At 45.5% G+C, this 21118-nt stretch overlaps 1 protein-coding gene across 1 annotated transcript in view; it reads left to right on the plus strand.

Annotated features, from left to right (window-relative positions):
• Positions 1-19819, plus strand: part of LOC134395758 (vomeronasal type-2 receptor 26-like) — a 36232-nt gene extending 16413 nt beyond the window's left edge. Inside the window, exons 2-5 of the mRNA XM_063121921.1 lie at positions 4376-4426; positions 7366-7657; positions 17679-17805; positions 18912-19819. Coding sequence (XP_062977991.1) covers positions 4376-4426; positions 7366-7657; positions 17679-17805; positions 18912-19819 — 1378 coding nt within the window. The remainder of the gene's footprint in view (positions 1-4375; positions 4427-7365; positions 7658-17678; positions 17806-18911) is intronic.
• Positions 19820-21118: the final 1299 nt, after the last annotated feature.

The following is a 21118-nucleotide window of genomic DNA, read 5'->3' on the forward strand; positions in this document are numbered from 1 at the left end:
GAAAGAATCGGGGATAACTGGGGGGGGTTTAAGCTATCGTTCTGAAAATTCTTGTGCACAGAGAGTCGTGGATGGGGGTCATTTTGAGACCACTCTCAACTTTCTGCATCGTACGGGTCGCGGGCTAGACGTTTTTAAAAAATCGGCGGGAAAAATACCTTTTTCAAAGGGCTGAGGGGCAGAGTCAGCTCCCGGTCATGATGATCCCAAAGTTGGAGGAGGGCATAGGCAAAACAGGTAACTTGGGATTCTGGGAAACTTCTCTTTCTTCATCTGAACGGGCTTTTCCCCGTGTTTTTTAACACAGTAGCCCCACCAAATGCACAAACACAACCTGAAATCATATACTAAGCCAAGAATAAGAGATAGAAAAACACAGCACTGCTCCCCACCCTAACCTTGGGGAACAACTGAATCGATGTGGTGCAAGGGGATGAGCTCCCCTAGGGCATCTCATCATGGACGTGCCCCCACTCTCTCCTGCACTGGAAGGCCATTAGAGCCTTCCAAAGAGAGTAAAACGGTGGAGCAAATGCCTATCATGAGTTGAAGTGAATGGTCACTTTTCAGTGGTGGAGCAATGCCTGTTCTGAGTCGAAGTGAGCGTTTTACTTCTTCTCAGAGCTGTGGCTGTCAGTGTCTTGAACTGGCAGCTACTTCCCCCTCCCCCGGGCACGTCCCCCTATTGCTGGTAAAAGACAGATATAGCCTTTTAAAAAAAGTTCTTCTTGTTGTTTATTGAGCAACACTGCTGCTTTTAATTCCACCCCTCCTTTGTTTATTGATTGATTTATTCCATTTTATATGCATTACTGGCTTATCCTTGGCTCACTTCCTTATGCCCCCAGAAATGCCAGCTGCATTTATTTATTTATTTATTTATTTATTACATTTTTATACCGCCCAATAGCCGAAGCTCTCTGGGCGGTTCACAAAAATTAAAATCATCATAAAACAACCAACAAGTTAAAAATACAAATACAAAATACAATATAAAAAGCACAACCAGGATAAAACCACGCAGCAAAATTGATATAAGGTTAAAATACAGAGTTAAAACAGTATAATTTAAATTTAAGTTAAAATTAAGTGTTAAAATACTGAGTGAATAAAAAGGTCTTCAGCTGGCGACGAAAGGAGTACAGTGTAGGCGCCAGGCGGACCTCTCTGGGGAGCTCATTCCACAACCGGGGTGCCACAGCGGAGAAAGCCCTCCTCCTAGTAGCCACCTGCCTCACTTCCTTTGGCAGGGGCTCACGGAGAAGGGCCCCTGTAGATGATCTTAAGGTCCGGGTAGGTACATATGGGAGGAGGCGTTCCTTCAAATAACCTGGCCCCAAACCGTTTAGGGCTTTAAATGTCAATACCAGCACTTGACATGCCTGCCTGCCTTCCCTCCCTCCTCCCCTGCCCACCTCGCAGGGATGTTGTGTGTGGGGTGCCCGATTTTCAAAAATTCGCCAAAAATCAGGGGATGATGGGATTGCTTTGAAACTTGGCATGCGTGTGTATATCCCCATGAGGTGTCATGGTGCCAAACATGAGGTTTCTAACTTGAACAGAAAAAAAGTTGTATAATTTTTTAGCTTTCAATGCAAGCCTATGGGGGGGGGAAAACGAAGCTCCGGATCCGGATCCGGAGCTCCGGGCGGAGCGGAGCGGAAGTGGGCGGAGCGGGGGCGGGGCGGAGCGGCCCGATCCGGAAAATGGCGGATCTGCAAGTGAAGCGGAGCGGGGGGTCTGTGCACACCCCTAGTAAATGTACATTTCCCACAGCCTTGCAAAATCACCCCAATTGGCACAAAGGTAGGTTGACCCTATGAAAAGGAGGACCGGGCTTCTGTACCATTAAGAGTTGTGTAGAAAAGAGAATGTCAGCAGGGGTCATTTGTATGTATGCAGCACCTGGTGAAATTCCTGCTTCACCACAACAGTTAAAGTTGTTTTTATATAAGGATACTGTGTTCGTGCCTTTTATGTTTTTAAACTTTGTATATTTGTTTTAACGTTTACGGTTTTACAGGCCTTAGCTAGACCTAAGGTCTATCCCGGGATCGTCCCGGGGTCATCCCTGTTCATGTAAATGACACACAGGGATCCCGGGAGCAGGCAGGGACGACCTCGAAATGGTCCCAGGATAAACCTTAGGTCTAGCGAAGGCCTAACTTTTGTAAACCACCCAGAGAGCTTCAGCTATGGGGCGGCATATAAATGCAATAAATAAATAAATAAATAAATAAATAAATAAAGTTGCAGGAGCTTTACTAGGGTGACCAGATACAAAAGAGGGCAGGGCTCCTGCAGCTTTAACTGTAGTGATGAAGGGTGAATTTCACCAGGTGCTGCATGCATACAAATGACACCTCCCCTTTCAAGACAACTGTTGAAGACACAGGAGCCCTGTCCTCCTTTCCATAGGGTCACCCTACACAAAGGGGGAAGGTGCAATTCCTCAAGGTGGTGGAAATTTCACATCCCCCCCCCATTCCATGTTAATGGCGGCTGCCATATATGCAAAACGGGGAAATTTGCAATGGTCAGTTCCTCTGGCCAGAACGCATTTTCTCCTTTTGCACAAATCGCTGCTGCCATTAGCGCGGAAGGGGGAACGGGTGGGCAGTTGGGAAGCCCTTTCAGCCGCTGGTGCAGCATAGCTCATGAGGGCAGCAGAGGAGGCGAGTGCCCACGGGGCAGGCAGACACACGGGGCGATTTCATCAGTGCACAGCCAAAACAGGTCGGGCTGTTCTACAATCAATTTATTTATAGCATCCTCAGACTGTTCTCTCTTTTTGTGTTCAGCTTGGAGGCTCACCCACCTTGCACCCTGATACCATGAGTCACCGTTAGTTCTTTTTTCTCTTCCAATCCTGGTTTATCCACCCACAGAGCTGCGATTGGAAGGGCCGTCAAGGGGAGCAGAGATGGAAAATGACACCATGTTTATTTATTTATTTATTTATTTATTTAGAGTATTTTTATCCCGCACCTCAGCCAAAAACACTCTCAGAGCGGCTTACAATTGATCAGTAAAGAAGACAGTCCCTGCCCTCAGGCTTACATTCTAAAAAAGACATGACACGCAAGGAAAAGGGGGTGGGGAGGGAAGAGGGAGAAAATAAAAAGAAATTAAGGAGACTGTTCAGGCTGGTGGGAAGGCCCTGCTCTGTCCTCTCATCTCCCAATGGAGGGGCAGATCAACAGCTCCTTCTTCTTCCCCCACAGGGTGAAGACAGTTAGCCCTGGGCCGGGTGTATCCAACTGAAGCAGGCTCTGATGGTCTCTGCAATTGGGCCATCAAGGGGAGCAGAGATGGAAAACTACACCATGTTGTGTGCACTTTTGTGTAGCTCAAGGATGGAGAAGGTTTGGCTTCCCCAGAAATTCTTGGTCTGCATCTCCCATCAGCTCCCAGCATTGCCTATGTTGGCCAGGGCTGATGGAAGTTGCAGTCCAACAATATCTGCATGGTCATCTGCTTCCATCCTGGTATACCTCTTAAATGCTTTTGTTAATCCAGACTCTTTAGTTCATGTTCCTTCAAACAATGAAGGACGAAACTCATCTGTCCCCTACACAACCTATGTCTGAAGATGGAATCTCCTCACAAACATGTTTTTCTTCAGCTCGGCACCTGCGCTTCGACTCTCACCAAGAGCCCATGTGCCTCAGAGATGAGGCTTCCCTTTGTAATTATGAAGGACATAGTATTTTCCCCCTTGTTCTTACCAAAGCTCAAGAGTTTATTTATTTACGTGTTCTAGAGATGGCCTTAGAGACCAATGACCTAATCAATACAATTGAGGGCAACATGAGGAAACTTCCTGCACACTACCTCAGCCATTTGGGACATAAAATAGATCCTGTGGAACCCAAAGCTTGGACTGAGATCTAGGGCATGACCATGCTTGTGGGGCAGTTTAGTTGGCTCAGAACACATTCCGTTCCTAGAGGCGTTTGCAAGAGTGTCCTGGCTTCTTCCGACATACTGGCTGAGAGGAGCAGACAGCAAATAGCAGTGGAAGGCAAACTCAGAATGGTCACACGGCTGCTCTTCTTGCTCCTTCTGCTCCCTCACGCAACTTGTCAGATGCAGAAATGCCCAATGGGACACAAAATGAGAGCACCAAATTATTACCGGCCAGGAGACTACCTCATTGGTGGAATCACATCTTCAGAAAGTCTTCTGCCTCAAGCACCAGCAACCTTTTCCAGAGCTCCTTTAATCAGGGTTAATACGTAAGTACTTGTGATTTCATGCTTCCCAACCAGCACTCCAATTGTCTCCAACTTTTCTGGTGACCCTGGTCATCCCTGGTAAAGGACTCTCCCAACTTTGCCTTCTTGTTGTGCCTTTTGCCGTGGCCTGTTTCCAGCTTGAGGCATGGACCTCAGTTGAACGTGTCACCGGACTGCGCCAGAGGCAGGTAAGCCCCCCTCCCCCGCTGTCCCCTTACCTGCCTCCGCCGCTGTTGCTGCATGGACTGCGGCGGTGCCGGCGCCAGGTGAGCCCCGTTCCCCTCCCCACTTACCTGCATCCGGAGCTCTGGATTGAGGCGAACCATTTCACCTCGATCCGCAGCTCCCCCAAATTGATTCAGATCTGCCCTTGGTGGAGGTCATAGAATCATAGAGTCATAGAATAGCAGAGTTGGAAGGGGATGTCCGCCATGCCTGTCCGCCATGCCTGTGCCCCGTCCCCGCTCGCCATGCCCGTCCACCATGCCCGTCCCCCGTCCCCGCTCGCAATGCCCTGTCCCCTGTCCGCCATGCCTGTCCCCGTTCTTCCCCCCCCATCTCTACTGCCGGGTCTGCTCTTTCCCCTGGCCTCCATCTCCCCCCCCCCCATGATTCCCCCCTGGCTCGATGGGCACAGCGCTCCTATGGAATGCTGTGCCCAGTCCGCTACTTCTCCCAGCTACTCGCGAGTAAGCGAGCATCAAGGAAAAGCCACAGACCCTACTAGACCTTCCGCAAAAGCCGGACCATAAGCGGATCCACTTATCCCGGGTCAAGGGAGGACTTAGCCCGGCCTGACCCCAGGATCCCCTGTGTGTCATCTGGATGCACAGCAGGGAGACCGGGCCTCACACTGCGCTAACTCCTCATCTAGCAACGGCCTTAGTTTAGTATGATCTCAAAATTGTCTCATGTCTTCTCCACCCTCTTTCCCAGCCTAACTTCATAGAATCATATAATAGTAGAGTTGGAAGGGGCCTATAAGGCCATCAAGTCCAACCCCCTGCTCAATGCAGGAATCCACCCTAAAGCATCCCTGACAGATGGTTGTCCAGCTGCCTCTTGAAGGCCTCTAGTGTGGGAGAGCCCACAACCTCCCTAGGTAACTGGTTCCATTGTTGTACTGCTCTAACAGTCAGGAAGGCCTCATTTACACCAAGCAGGATATTGCAGTATGACAGCAGCCTATAAAAGGTAGGAGCCACACCAAGTAGGATATAGCACTATGAAAGTGGTATATGGTATGTGTCAATGGGCCCCAACAGTTGTCAATGCACTTCAATACTGCTATAAAGCAGTCATGTGGCTCCTGCCTTTTACATACCGCTTTCATACTGTAATATCCTGCTTGGTGTAGATGAGGCCAAAGTTTCTCCTGATGTCCAGGCAAAATCTGGCTTCCTGTAATTTGAGTCCATTATTCCATGTCCTGCACTCTGAGAGGATCGAGAAGAGATCCTGGCCCTCCTCTGTGGGACAACCTGTCAAGTCCTTGAAGAGTGCTATCATGACTCCCCTCAATCTCTTCTTCTCCAGGCTAAACACGCCCAGTTCTTTCAGTCTCTCTTCATAAGCCTTTGTTTCCAGACCCCTGATCCTCCTCCTTGCCCTCTTCTGAACACACTCCAGCTTGTCTGCGTCCTTCTTGATGTGTGATGCCCAGAACTGGATGCAATACTCAAGATAAGGCCTAACCAGGGCTGAATAGAGGGGAACTTTCTACTATAAGGTCACAAATATACTTGGGTGTATTTGAGTTGCATCTATTCTGTTGAAAGCAGAACCAAATTCATTGCGCAGACAAACATTCAGGGAGAGGAGACAGGGAGGGTGGTAAATGATCAGGCAGAGTTCCTTGATATGAATATTGTAGAGCTAGTTTCTAATACCTACTCTCCCCTGCCCCTGATACCTTATAGGCCCCTTCCAACTCTACTGTTCTATGATTCTATGAAGTACCCTGCCAAAAACTATCAACTAATGTGAAGAATTAATGTGAAGAATTCATTATCTTTATCTGACACTGCCATTGCAGTGGGATGGAAGGAAGGAAGAATGACCAGGCAACATGTCTCCTCCTGGAATCACAGCTGGGTGCAAGGTTACTTTGAGCGATTATTTTCCAACTGGAACTGCACATAGAGTTGTTCTAGGTAAAAAGACTTTATGCAACCGAGAAATGGCCCTATGCCAAGATGTGAATTGGCTAAATCACGTTTCTCATTATAGCCAGAAATTGCAAGGCAATAGGTAAACCCCCTCCCTCCTCTCCCTTATCTGCATCCATCCGCAGTCCCGCAGCTGCTTCAACTGAGCCCGAGGACTCAAACAATTTGCGGATCGGGCGCGAAGAGGATCGGGAGGTCCGTGCACACCCCTACTAAAAACATCCTAAAAGCATCCTAAAAGCATTCTAAAATTCCAATGGATAGGCCTGCTAGAAGAGGTCAGTCTTTATAGCTTTCTTAAATTAGGGTGACCATATTTTGGAAACCAAAAAGGAGGACAACATGGTCGCCCCCAAGGGGGCGTGTCCAGTACCAAGGGGTTGTGCCCACCCAAACATAGCCTTGGTCACATGTCTGATTTTACAGCACACATTTAATAGGGTGACCATATTTGGGAAACCAAAAAAGAGGACTCCTAGTGTGTGGGGGAGAAGCAGCTTTCTGAGTCCTGCAGAAAGTACGTTATTCCCCCGCCACCTTAAAGAACCCGATTGGAGTGGAGGAGGGGAAAGGATTTCATTCTGCACCACCACCATCCACTCCAATGGGGGCCTTTTCTATAATGTCCACGAATGACCCACTTTCCCCTTTAAGACCTCAATTGGAGCTCAGGGTGGGGGAATGATGTGCCTCAAGAAAGCATGTCACTCCCTCCTGCCATGCTAATGGCAGCCTTAAAGGGGAAGGTGTGTCATTCCAGGACATTATTGAAAATTATAGAAAATCCCCCCTGACACCGTGGAAAGAACAAAAACCAGGACAAATCCGGGGAAATCCTGACAGTTGGTCACCCTACTTAAATGCTAAGAGACTGTTAAGATAGACATTTTGTTTTCTCTGCATGGAGGATAACAGTGTGACAAATATATGTTAATGAGTTTTTCTCAATTGTTTTGCAGTCGTGTAGCTGTGAGGAAGTGGTACATCTTGTCCTTCGTGTTTGCCATTCAGGAGATCAACGAGAATCCTGGGCTCTTACGCAACTTCACCCTGGGCTACAACCTCTACGAGGCCTATCATTATGCAGGAACGGCTTCCTACGCCATGCTAGACCTGCTTGCTGGTGGGGAGAGCAAGTTTCCTAATTACAACTGCGGGAGAAAGAATAACTCGCTGGCCATTCTTGAAGGGACCGAATCTGACCTCTCCATCCTTATTTCATCCATCTCGGGACTCTACAAAATCCCACAGGTAGGAATTAGGAGGGGAGAGGCGCATCGAAACGGGAGCTCAGCACTGGCTTGTCAATGCTCCCACTCTAAAGCACCTCCGGCCACTGTGGAAGATTCTCGTCCAGAGTGTATGCTGGAAGAGAGCAGTGGTATTTTCAAATGGGATCCAGGAATTTTTTTTAAAAAATGGGGCCAGGAGAAGACCCCCATAAGGGCTGGGATTTGGCATCAGCCCAGTCTGGCTTTTGGCAGCCCTTGAAGGGAAGCTCAACAAGTGTCATGTTAGGCATTATTAGAAAAGGATTTCGGAATAAAATTCCAGTATCTTCATAAAGCCTTTATATGAATCTGTTGCCATAGTTCTTTAACTTCCCTCACCACTGGTGTATCTTTCTCTCTCTTTTACTCTTCCCTTTCTACAACATTTTTGTCATTCAGTATGGCTATGTCCATGTCTATAACTGTTATGTCTGTTTGACTGAAAAATATTGGTTTTGCTTTCCCTAGGAATGGTTCTGTCCCAGTATATTTTATGTTCTGCATTATCCAAGATTGTTACATGGTCTATCGTTTCTTTGAATTGATGACGTTTGTTAAAGTAACCTCTTCTTTAGCTGTTATTTTTTATGATGTGTTTTGGGTAGTATTTGGTTTCTCTAACTTGATCCTGTATTATTATTATTATTATTATTATTATTATTATTATTATTATTATTATTATTATCTCTCTTTTCTTGCTTGTGTTGGTTTTTCTAGATGAACATGATGGGCTTCTCCAAGTCATGTTGTCTTTTACTGATTCAAAAATTTCCTGACTACTGAACATGTTTTCAGTATGACTGCTTTCTGAATGTTTGTGTGGATGTGTTTTGGTAGGCCCAGTTTTTGTCTGTAACTGTTATTTCTGGTTGATTGCAAAGTTGTGTCTTGTCCTTATGATGTTGTCATTCCTCTTGATGTTGTTGTTGTTCTTCCACCTCTTGTTGTTGTTCCTCCTCTTCCTCTGTTTCTTCCTCTTCCTCTTCTTCCTCCTCTCCTTCTTCTTCTTCTTCCTCTTCTTTGTCTTCCTCCTCTTCTTCCTCCTCTTCTTCTTCATTCTCTTCTTCCTCCTCCTCCTTTCCTCTGCTTCTTCCTCTTCCTCTTCTTCCTCCTCTTCTTCTTCTTCCTCTTCTTCCTCCTCCCCTTCTTCTTCTTCCTCTTCTTTGTCTTCCTCCTCTTCCTCCTCCCCCTCCTCCTCCACCTCCTCTTCTTCTTCTTCTTCTTCTTCTTCTTCTTCTTCTTCTTCTTCTTCTTCTTCTTCTTCTTCCTTTCTTCTTCTTCTTCTTCCTTCTTCTTCTTCTTCTTCTTCTTCTTCTTCTTCTTCTTCTTCCTTCTTCTTCTTCTTCTTCTTCTTCTTCTTCTTCTTCTTTTTCTTCTTCCTTCTCTTCTTCCTCTTCCTCCTCTTCCTCTGCTTCTTCCACTTCCTCTTCTTCCTCCTCTTCCCCTTCCTCTTGTTCTTGCTGTTTTTCTTCTTGCTCTTCTTCTTGTTGTTCATGTTCAGAAAGGAGGCAGCCAGTCTAGCTTCCTTGGGAAGGGAGTTCCAGAGCCTTGGAACCTTGAAGCAGCCACCAAGAAGGCCCTCTCCCACAGTACCTGGGCATGGTACCTGTGATGGTGGTGGCACTGAGAGAAGGATTGAGAGAATGAACCAATGAGCTATTTTTGGTCTCCACTTCAGCATACACCTCACATCTATCATAGTAGCAGGCATTTTGTTAGATGTGAATAATTTCAGATTCATAGATATGTGATTTTCACCCTTGAAAACAAAAGAATGCAAAACACCAGTCTCTTCCTTTCTCCACTAGATCACTTCTGCCCTTGTGACTCGTGGGCATAATGGTAAAACTCAGTTCCCTTTTGTCTACCGGATGGCCCCAAAGGAAGAAACACAGTACCTGGGCATGGTCCAAGTGCTCCTATTTTTCGGATGGACGTGGATCGGTCTCGTTGCTCCAGATGATGACAATGGAGACCGGTTTATGGGTGTCATGACGCCTCTGGTTGCTATGAGTGGGATTTGTCTTGCCTTCTCACAAAGAACACACCTAGAATTCAGATATGAGAGTGAGCTGTCTGTCAACTGGAGACATGTCAATGTAGTTGTATTCTATGCAGACCTTGACAACAATTGTGCTACAATTTTCATTATCCAAACGCAACTTGGAAAGAATGGAATTGGGGCAAAACTCTGGATCTCAACAACTACTCTGGATTTTGACATCCGTGCGATTTTTGTACTGAACGAAAGCAAGTTAATCCGTGGCTTTTGGACCTTCAAAATGAAGACTCTGAAAAGGACAACCTATGACTACTATAACCCATTTTCTCCTGCTCTGGATGTGTTTTGGGCTGGAGCCTTTCATTGCATCTGTTCAAAGCATGAGTTCTCCAAGAGGAACTGGAAAAGGTGTACAGAGAAAGAGGAACTGGAGAAAGTCCCCCAGCAGGAGCTTGAGAGGGTTCTGTCTCAAGACAGTTTCAGCACTTCTAACAGTGTCCAAGCCATGGCTCATGCCTTAAATGTGGCACACTCAGCCAGATCCAAGTGGGTGTTGAGGGCGGGTCGACGAGACAATCTGGAATACCAAAGGCTGCAGCCATGGCAGGTATTTTCTTTTCCTTTTGCAACACAAGTGCAACTGGTAAAATTCTCGTCACGAAGATTTCCAAACATGTGTTAGTGCACGTAACTGTGGCTACTGCATGGCAGAGAGGGGAGGAAACGGAGCCTTTTGCTGCCTCCATAGTATCCTCTTATTGGTCTTGGAGTGGCTCAATTTGAGTTGCCTCTGTCTGCCCAAACTTATGGGATCAAGTTAAGATATGGTGGTCTGATGAAGTGGGCAATGTGCTTGCAGGAAGGCAGCCAATTAAAGCTCCTGAAACTTTTACAACACTTAAAGTTGTAGGAGCTATTCTGCAGTGAACAGCTACAGAAGAGAGCAGGGCTCCTGCAGCTCTAACTGTGGTGATGAAGAGGGAATTTCACCAGGATCTCCATATATACAAATGACACCTGCTGAAATTCCCTTTTCTATGCAACTGTTAAAGATTTATTTTATTTATTTATTTATTTATTTATTTATTTATTACATTTTTATACCGCCCAATAGCCGAAGCTCTCTGGGCAGTTCACAAAAATTAAAACCATCATAAAACAACCAACAAGTTAAAAATACAAATACAAAATACAATATAGTTTCAGATAGATGATAGCAATCAATAATAAATTTCCAAGATTTTTAAAAGGCTTCTGTCAATTGAAGTAACAAACATTTTACTTCAATAGAGTGAATTAAAACACAAAAAACATTACTCTAAAGCCAGCAGCAGTAATAAACACACATTTTGAGATGTTTCAAAGGTTTAGTTATTCTGTAACCATTTTTAGGCCTTGCACAATACAAATAGTGATTCTTAACTGCATTGAAAATTAAGTTGTAACCCTACTTAGCCGTGGCACAAGTTTGAATTTTCAACCCAATGAAGATGGACTATAAAAAGTTATAAAGTTTACATTTCAACAGGATATACATACATACACTGAATGTGGCTTTTCTTATTTTGTGATTGCAACACGGGGTGGGTGTTTTTAACCAAAGAGCCAGGATATTCAGCTCCTTATAGCTTTGCTCCACTGCGCCCATGTCCTAAACTGAACTTATTAGCACTAGGAATAGACTCTTTTAATATCACCCGCAGTCCAGTGTCATACTCAAATTGCATGGCTTCTGTTAAAGATGAAGTATCAAATGCACCATAGTAAACTGAGTTTCTGTCCGCACGCATACATTGCTGAGGAAAGGCTGAAATTTGTTCTGCCAATTCAATGGCACGTTGAAGGGCTTCTCTGGGTGGCTCTCCAGTTCTGGAAGGAGCTGAGCTGGCCTGCATGGCACGAGTCCCTGGCGACGAACTGCAGAAATTCTCCCCCAGCCCTCTGCTGAGAAGACGCGAGGATTTACCCAGCAACTGCCCGGACATATCAAGAGGCCAGAGGTAGAAGTCAGTTCAACAGGGCTCCAAACTCGGCTGCGCCCTGTCCTCCTTTCCATAGGGTCTCCCTATGCAACTCTATAAACGTCCCTCTCTCGGTGCTCAGCAAGAGTAGGGCAATGGAGGATCTATGGTTTCCCTCTCTCCAGCGGCTGTGGTGGCTTTGCAGACTCCAATGAAGCCCTCCTCTGGAATGGGGGAGGAGAATACAGGAGTCCCTCAGCCCTGACATTTTCATGTGACGCCCCTATATCCCCACATTTCCGCAGCTTCAAAGGCGTGGAACAGTGGGAGTCAATGGGAATTATTTCCGAGTTGACATGTTTACTGGGCTGTTCTCAGAGCAGACATGGAGATTTCAAAAGAAGTCATCTCAAAGGAATAGCTTCAGCTATTGGGCAGTATGAAAATGCAATAAATAAATAAATACCTTCTGAATAGACACATTTAGACAGCTGTTTTCAGGGCAGAAGCAGAGATGTCCATTGATCTGCCATCGATGCTTGATTCTCTTTTTGTCAAAGACCAGGACCTTAGTTTTGGTGTAATTTATTGTCAGCAGTTCATCTTTACAATAAGATGCTAAAGCACTTAGAAGACGTCTCAGGCCTATGCTTGACAGTGACAGGAGCGCTGCATCGTCTGCGTATAGGAGGATTGACAAAGGTCTGTTTGCCAATCTGGGAGGATGTGAGTTTATCTTTTGCAAGGACTGAACCAGGGAATTAATATAAAAATTGAACAAAGTGGAACAGTGATACCAAAGGTCAGGCCCATTACAGGGAAAACAATGTGTAACCCTTGGATCAGTACCCAGGGCCGGGTTCTGTGTCAAGAGGTTGTTTGTTCTTCCCTTAATGTTATCTCTGCCTCAAGCCCCCACCCAGGAAACCTGGGACACCAATTGAGGGATATCTGAGTAGCAACCTCACCCCCACACCTGAGGTATAAGTATTGGAATTGATTCAGGTTGACAATGAGCAACAGGAGTAGAACATCGAAAACAACAACCTTTTGGTCAACACATCTCCCTCCCAAGGTCTAGGTCAATGGAAGCCTGTGTCCTTTGGCTGTACTCACAGTTAGTCCATGGATATGGCCAATGAGTGGGAGTCCTCCAAGCGTGCCACTAGAGGGCGTTGTGATATGTTGGATGGCAGGTGGCAGCAACAGGAACTGGGGTGCACTGCAATGAGGAGCTCCACCAGTAGGTGGCAGCAACAGGAACTGGAGTGCGCTGCAGGTGTGCTTCTGTGATGCAGCAGCTCCGAGCCAAGGGTAATTGCTAGCCCAACTGGACTAATGTAGCACCAAACCTCCCTTCCTAATAATGATTTCAGGAAAAGTGATTTAGCTTAGGAGGGTTACAGCAAGGTTTAGCAATTCCCTGTGGTGCCATTCAGCATGGAGTTAACTCGGCTCTTCTGTCTTCTCTTCACCCAAGAAGGAGCACTCTCCAGCAGACCACACAGTTAGCTCAGCTCAGCTCTTTGTCCCTTCCGCCAGGAACAGCTTCCAGCAAAGGACAGGTCAAGTTCAGCTCTTCTCTTTACAGCAGAAGACTGTTACTTCCCAAACCCCTTCAGTCATCTCTTCCTGATCAGCGTCCTGATCCCTGCTCTCCAAGGGCATTTTAGACTAAGGGTGAGCCAGCACCCAGTCTGCACCCATAGTGACAGGGATGGAAACACAAGGGTCCCTCTCTCCAGTAGCCCCGAGAGCTTCAGCTATTGGGCAGTATAAAAATGCTATAAATAAAATAAATAAATAAAAAATAAATAAAGGGCCACAATAGGGTGACCATATGAAAAGGAGGACAGGGCTCCTGTATCTTTAACAGTAATGTAGAAAAGGGAATTTCAGCAGGTATGAATTGAAGAGAGTGAAATTTCCTTTTCATCACAACAGTTAAAGCTACACTAGCTATAGTAGAGTGGCCAGATACAAAAGAGGGCAGGGCTTCTGCCGCTTTAACTGTTGTGATGAAGAAGGAATTTCACCCTCTTCAATTGACACCTGCTGAAATTCCCTTTTCTACATTACTGTTAAAGATACAGGAGCCCTGTCCTCCTTTTCATAGGATCACCCTAGGCCACAACCATCCCTTTTATTTATTTATTTATTTATTTAATTACATTTATATACCGCCCCACAGCCGAAGCTCTCTGGGCGGTTTACAACATTTTAAAATAGTAAACATTAAAAGTATACAATTTAAAAACACACACACACACACACACACACACACACATAAAAACAATATAAAAACAACAGTATCCATTTAAAAACAACAATTGTGGGGTCCATTAAAAACAAACTTAACGTTGTTAAATGCTGTTAAAATGCTGTTAAAAATGCCTGGGAGAAGAGAAAAGTCTTGACCTGGCGCCGAAAAGATAACAATGTTGGCGCCAGGCGAGCCTCATCGGGGAGATCATTCCACAGTCGGGGGGCCACCACTGAAAAGGCCCTCTCCCTTGTTGCCATCCTCCGAGCTTCCCTTGGAGTAGGCACTCGGAGGAGGACCTTAGATGTTGAGCGCAGTGTACAGGTAGGTTCATGTCGGGAGAGGCGTTCCATCAGGTATTGTGGTCCCAAGCCATGTCCCTTAACTTATCTCAATAGTCCCAGCAAGGCATAGGCACAACTCTATCCCACATGCAAATGAGCTCTATGCTAATGAGCACCTTCGCGCTGGGGCATGTCTTCCCTGCTCCCCCCACCGGGGGGCGTATACTCATTTCTCTACCCCTACACATTCACATTACTATCCACGCAGCTGCGAATGAGTGAGGCCCGAGAAAAACAGGACAAGAGCCAAGGGGCGTCCCAGAGTGGGGACAGAAGACCCTAACATATCCCTAGGCGTGCCTGCCATGACACAGGCTCTGAACACCAGACCTCATGTCTGCCACCACTTATTATGGGGCGACACAGGCTCTGAACACCAGACCTGGCCGAGGCTAATCCCTGCTCAAGCTAAGCACCACCGCTTGATACGCCTGAGGCAAGGGATAAAAACCACCTTCCTCCAAACTATGTGGAGAAAGGGGTTTAAAATGGAGAATGGATTTTAATATCTATACTAATGCGCTGTGAGTTATATCTGCTTAGGTGAATGATTGTCAGAGTGGGTGTTAAATGAATAAACTTCAGATGTTAAATGCCAAGACACGTGGGATTTTTGTGGTAGTTAAAACGAAATAATTGAAGTTTATTTTAAAACGTTCACAACCTTTGTTTCAAAATAAAACATTTATCTGCTTAGGTGAATGATTGTCAGAGTGGGTGCTGAATGTGTAAACTTAAGATGATAAACGCCAAACAGACACGTGGGATTTTTGTGGTAGTTTTAAAACAAACAATCAAAATTTATTTTTAAAAATTCATAAGCTTTGTTTCAAATAACAACATTTAAAAACCTTTTTGAAACCTTTCATACAATCCGGTCACTCATTCACATTCGCGCTTTCCTTTTTCTCACACAATTACTCTTGAACTTTCTTTATTATCAATATTGATTAATATACTTCCACTACGTGCACACCACACTCTAAAGACACCACTCACTACACTGACCCTGAAATTTCCCAGAACTTAAGTACCCTAAACAAAGGGAGCACTAAAGACTCTAAGAGTACCTAACAAGTCTCCCTGAAAAGGTTCCCTGAAAAGAACTCTCAATCCCCTCCGTCCTTCCCTTATATATGACTCCTCCCCCCTCCCCAGACATTCTAACTCCGCCCACTCAGGCCAACATTCTAAAAACCACAGACTTACAAACTGCAGGCATACATTTGGAATTGACTTGTGGGGTGTAACGCCACAGTGCCCACCATGCTGAGCTGAGCTGAATTTATTTCAGGGAATCAGGGTACACTCCATGAACTGCATTGAAGCCGCAGCAAAAGGAAAATCCAGCACAAAAGGTCATTACGAAAGTATGGATTTTCAGGCAGCAAAAAGGTGTTTGCAGAGAAGTTTTGGCTACATCATGTGTCCCTAACCAGACTGAGACAGAGGGCATGTCTAGATGACGTTTTATCCTGAGGATTGCCCTGGGATCATCACTGTGCATCCACATGACGCACAGGGGATCCTGGGGCAGGGAGGGGTGGTCCCTCCATTTCCCCAGGATTACCGGGACAGCTTTTAGCCTGACTTTTCCCACAGGCCATAGCTAGACCTAAGGTTTATCCCTGGATCATCCAGGGGTCAAACCTGTTCATCTAGGTGACACACAAGGGATCCAGTGCTCAGGCAGAGGCGAACCCTGGTTAAACCTTAGGTCTAGCTGTGGCCACAGTCTCAGGATCGTCCAGAGACCGTGGGAGGTGTGGGTAGCCATACCCAGTTGCATCCCAGCTCCTCGTGAGTAAACATGAGGAGCTGGGAACCAGCACAGAGCTCTTGAAGTGCTCCATGCCCATCAGGGGTGGGGGGAGGAGCAGGGTCGGGTCTTATTTCTCCCCCCCCCCATTACTTCTGCACTGGAGCGCTGGTGTGCTCCAGCTCCTGTCCTTCCAAAAAAAAATGGCAGGCGCGATGTCCTCCTTCCCCCTGGGAGGTCATGTGCTGCATGTGGATTGAGGGGGAGGATCTCATGATCAGCATATCGTGAGTTCCTCCCCCCTCCTCAGGGAGGTGTAGACATGCCCATAGCAGCTGTAGAGTAAATCACTGATGCAGATGGGCCCAAAGTATGTCAGGCCTTAGCTAGACCTAAGGTTTATCCTGGGGTCATCCCTGCCTGTTCCCAGGATATCCTGTGTGTCCTTTCCATGAACAGGGATGACCCCGGGATAATCCCGGGATAAACCTTAGGTCTAGCTAAGGCCTCAGCCAATCTCAGTTCAGATGTTCATATAGGAACAGAGCTCAAATTGAGGAAGGCTACAATACTGAATATACCAAAAGGCTTTCAAAATACTGGCCATTTTCTCTTTCATTCTAGATTCACACTTTCTTAAAAGAAGTCCTTCTTTCTAATACTTCCATGGATGAGAATGGGGAGTTGGAACCCGGCTTGGATATTGTAAAGTGGGTGATGTTTCCCAACAGGTCCCATGGTAGAGTAACTATTGGGAGTGTGGTACGACAGGGAAATGCAGCTGTAAAGCTCACTATAAACCCAAAAGCCATTGCATGGCCCCTGGAAACTAATGAGGTAGGAGAAACGCTTTGTGTCGTATTAGCTACCAGGTGGCTACCAGGAGGAGGGCCTTCTCTGCTGTGGCACCCTCCGGCTGTGAAATGAGCTCCCTAAGGAGGTTCGCTTAGCACCTACATTATATGCTTTTAGATGCCAGGTGAAGCCCTTTTTATTCTCCCAGCATTTTAACAGTCTATCAATAAATTTTAAGTTGGTGTTTTAAATTTGTAATTTTGCATTGCTGCTGTCTTTATCTGATTGAGCTTTTATATTGTATTTTATACTATGCTTTTAAACTGTTGTTTTATACTTTGAATGTTTTTAATTTTTGTGAACCGCCCAGAGAGCTCCGGCTATTGGGCGGTATAGAAATGTAATAAATAAATAAATTAATAAATAAATAAATATTGGTTGATGACTTCTGTTGAACTATATATGAGGCATCTAGTGCAATTCTATGCACACTAAGCTGGAAGAACATTCCATTCGGCATCATGGGACTTGCTGTTCTGTAAAGAAATACATTCTTCAAATGGAGCTTTCAGTGGCTTGACCCTTGAAATAGAAGTAATTGATGTAGTAAATGAATAGTGTGAATTGGTGTGTTCTGTATGCAGCCTTAAATGTTTTGATACACAGAAACCAGGGATGTATGTGTTGAAAAAGGTAAACACACCAAAGAGGTTTCACTGCCATGGCATTATGCTTAAAAAGAGCGAGCCTTAACAAAGCCACATGGGTAATCAGGACTGGAGATCCCATTGGATCCTTCCCAATCTCTATGATTCATTTCCATAGGCATGAATATGCCTAACATCATTTTCTTGACGCTCCTTCACTTTATCACTAGAGCGTGCCTCGTTCCCGGTGCGTCAAGAGCTGTCCCCCTGGATACGCCAAGGAGGTCCAGGAAGGAGAGCCACCTTGCTGCTACGCTTGTGCTCCATGTGCGGAAGGGACCATCTCCAGTCAGGAAGGTGGGTGACCTCAATAGAAACTCTGTTCCCTGAGGAAAAAGATGACGCACAGGGGATCCTGGGCTCAGGCAGGGATCGAGACTGCGAGCGTGTGGCCCGTGTAAGTGGGTTTTCCTGGCTCCACGCGCGATTACTCACGAGGAGCCAAGAGCCATGCATGGGGCGCAGCACTCCCCAGGAGCGCTGCACCCATCAGGGGCAGGGTGGGGTGATCGGGGAAACTTTTTTTAAAAAAACTTACCTAAAAAAAATAATGGTGGGTGCGACAGCTCTCCTCCAGAGCTTGTCATGCCTGACATCTAGCCTACAGCGAGATCCCACGATAGTTGCATTGCGGGATCTCCCCTTCTCTTGCCTGGATTTTCATTTAGGTCTAGCAAATGCCTTTGACACCATAGCTTAATCATGGGTTAAACAACCTACCTGCAGTTCATAGTTATGTTATCTGCGGCTTGTTTAAGGTGTGGCTAACCTGTAATACCTAAATTCAAATACCAGGCAACAACCCCTGACCAATCAAATCGAGTGTAGAATATCTATCTATCTCTATCTCTATCTCTATCTATCTATCTATCTATCTATCTATCTATCTATCTATTTATCTATCTCTATCTCTATCTCTATCTCTATCTCTCTATCTATCTGTGGAACACAAACCGCATGAACTATGACAAATTGTGTACCATCTGTGTTCAGTTTGATTATTCAACTGCTAGTCAGGTATATCAAAGATTTGGGCATGACACCTCAACCAAGAAAACTGTATGTTAGTCATGGTTTAAACAACCCAGTGACAATGTACAATTAATTGGCAGGTTAAATGTAGATGGTTTAACCCAAGATTAACCTATTATGTTCAGGTTCAGATGTCACATAGCAACCCCAGTCAGCCTTGTATATCCAAATAAGGTGTTGCAAGTGCCCCCACACACAACAGCAAATTTTGGGTTAATTAAATTATGATTTGCCACCATTACATGCAAACAAGCCCATTGGTTCCTGACCTCTCCTACATCTTCCTCTTTGCTGCGAACGGAATAGAACACAGACTGTTCTGGATGTACGATGGGAGTTACTGATCCTGATGTTGCTCTTCTTCTTTCCAGATGCAGACCATTGCACCAAGTGTCCAGAAGATCAGCATCCAAACAAGGCCCGAGATCAATGTGTCCGCAAGAACATAACTTTCCTGTCCTATAAAGAAACTTTAGGGATTGTCCTAAATTTCTTGGCCCTGTTCTTGTCCTTAACTACTGGCTTTGTGTTAGGAATCTTCATCAAATACTTAGAAACTCCAGTAGTCAAAGCCAACAACCGGGACCTCTCCTACCTCCTCCTCGTCTCCCTCCTGCTTTCCTTCTTGTCCTCTTTCCTGTTCATTGGCCATCCAAGCAAGCCAACTTGTCTTCTCCGACAAACTGCCTTCAGTATCATCTTCTCAGTTGCCATCTCCTCTTTGTTGGCCAAAACGATCACTGTGGTGCTGGCCTTCCTGGCCACAAAGCCAGGGAACACTGTGCGGAGATGGTTGGGGAAGAGTTTGGGTAATGCAATTGTCATTTCCTGTTCCAGTGTTCAAGTTGTCATCTGCTTCATCTGGCTGGGTACCTTTCCCCCATTCCCTGATTCAGACATGCACTCCCAAGCTGGAGAGATCAACCTGCAATGCAATGAAGGCTCTGTCACCATGTTTTATACTGCCCTGGGCTACATGGGCTTCCTGGCTACCAGCTGTTTTACAGTGGCCTTCCTAGCCAGGAAGCTGCCTGGGTCCTTCAATGAAGCCAAGCTGATCACCTTCAGCATGCTGGTGTTCTGCAGCGTCTGGGTGTCTTTTGTGCCCTCCTACCTGAGCACCAAGGGCAAATACATGGTAGCCGTGCAGGTCTTCTCTATCTTGGCCTCCAGTGCTGGTTTATTGGGCTGCATCTTTGTTCCCAAGTGCTACATTATTTTACTGAGATCTGAACTGAATACAAAGGAACATCTAATAATCAAAACCAATGTGGATTAAAATATGGATTAGAAACAATGCTTCCGGGGGTGGGCGGCAAAAATAATATTAACGATGATACACATCCAGTGGGATGCAGGTAGATCCAGGTATACAAGGAGGCCTTCAATGCAAGGTGGGCGACCCCTGAGGTCACACTGTTCCACCAGGACAGAAGGGGGAGATTTCTGCAAAGACGCAATTCCCTGGGAAGTCACTTAACTTTGTTTGACCAGTATAGAATGATTAATATTTTTAATTCAGTTTCTTTCATTTATTAAAAGTATTCTGTTGTTGCATTTCAAGGCAGAGTCCCTCTCAAGCTGATATACTATACTGAAAAACATGTAAAAATCCCACGGAACTCTTAGAAAACATCCATACAAACAGCAACAGGACATATAGATGGATGAAGCCATTGTAAAATAGCAAGTTTTCAGGGCCTTCTTAACAGTCCGTAAAGACAGACATGATGGACCTCCAATGGCAACATATTCCAGATACGTGGGGCCACTGCAGAAAAGGCCCTCTTGTGTTTTGTCACCTTTCTTACTGCTCCCATAGGTAGACAAATGAATAGGGCTTCTCTTGCTGCTCTTGTAGTGTAGGCCAGCTGATATGGGTGAAGGCATTGATTACCTCAGATCCCTCCTTCACCTGGATTTTCCATCTGTTCCTCCACAAGGCCTTCTACCACCAACAGCCCTGTGGAATACAGCCTCAGAAGTTTTTTATTTTTAATATTTTTATTAGCACAAGGTTGTTTACCTGTAAGCCACCTTGGTAGGAGATTATCCAGAAAGGCCATCTACTAATAATTGTAGGGTGTCCGTATTTTGGGATCCCAAAAAGAAGACACCCCAACATGGCCTTGGGCACATATTAGATTCTGCAACCATTACACCTATAGTTCATTAGCCATGTAAACAAGACCATGGTCAGTAGCAATACAAAGAAAGACCAGAACGGATGCCCATGATCACAATGCTAGACAAGGTTCTTTCACTCCTTTTATCCAAATATCTCCTGAATTTGCACTGCATCAGTGTGCAGAGAATAGAAATCCCAATATGAGAAGGTAATGATCTGCCTATAGAAAACTGGGGAGAAGAGCACTCAGACGCTCCCAGCTCCCTATGTCCTAGCAGACCGTACAATCCTATGACAACTCAGAAATAAGTCCCATTGATTTCAATAAAGGTTACTTCCAGATATATGAATATAGGATTGCAGCCATAAGCTGTTATGATCAGCTGGAAACACCTCCTGACTATTTCTATTTATATGCCAAAGGTAGATAGAGTAGAGTGACCCTATGAA

Source organism: Elgaria multicarinata, chromosome 3, assembly GCF_023053635.1.
Source record: "Elgaria multicarinata webbii isolate HBS135686 ecotype San Diego chromosome 3, rElgMul1.1.pri, whole genome shotgun sequence".
Lineage (NCBI taxonomy): Eukaryota > Metazoa > Chordata > Lepidosauria > Squamata > Anguidae > Elgaria > Elgaria multicarinata.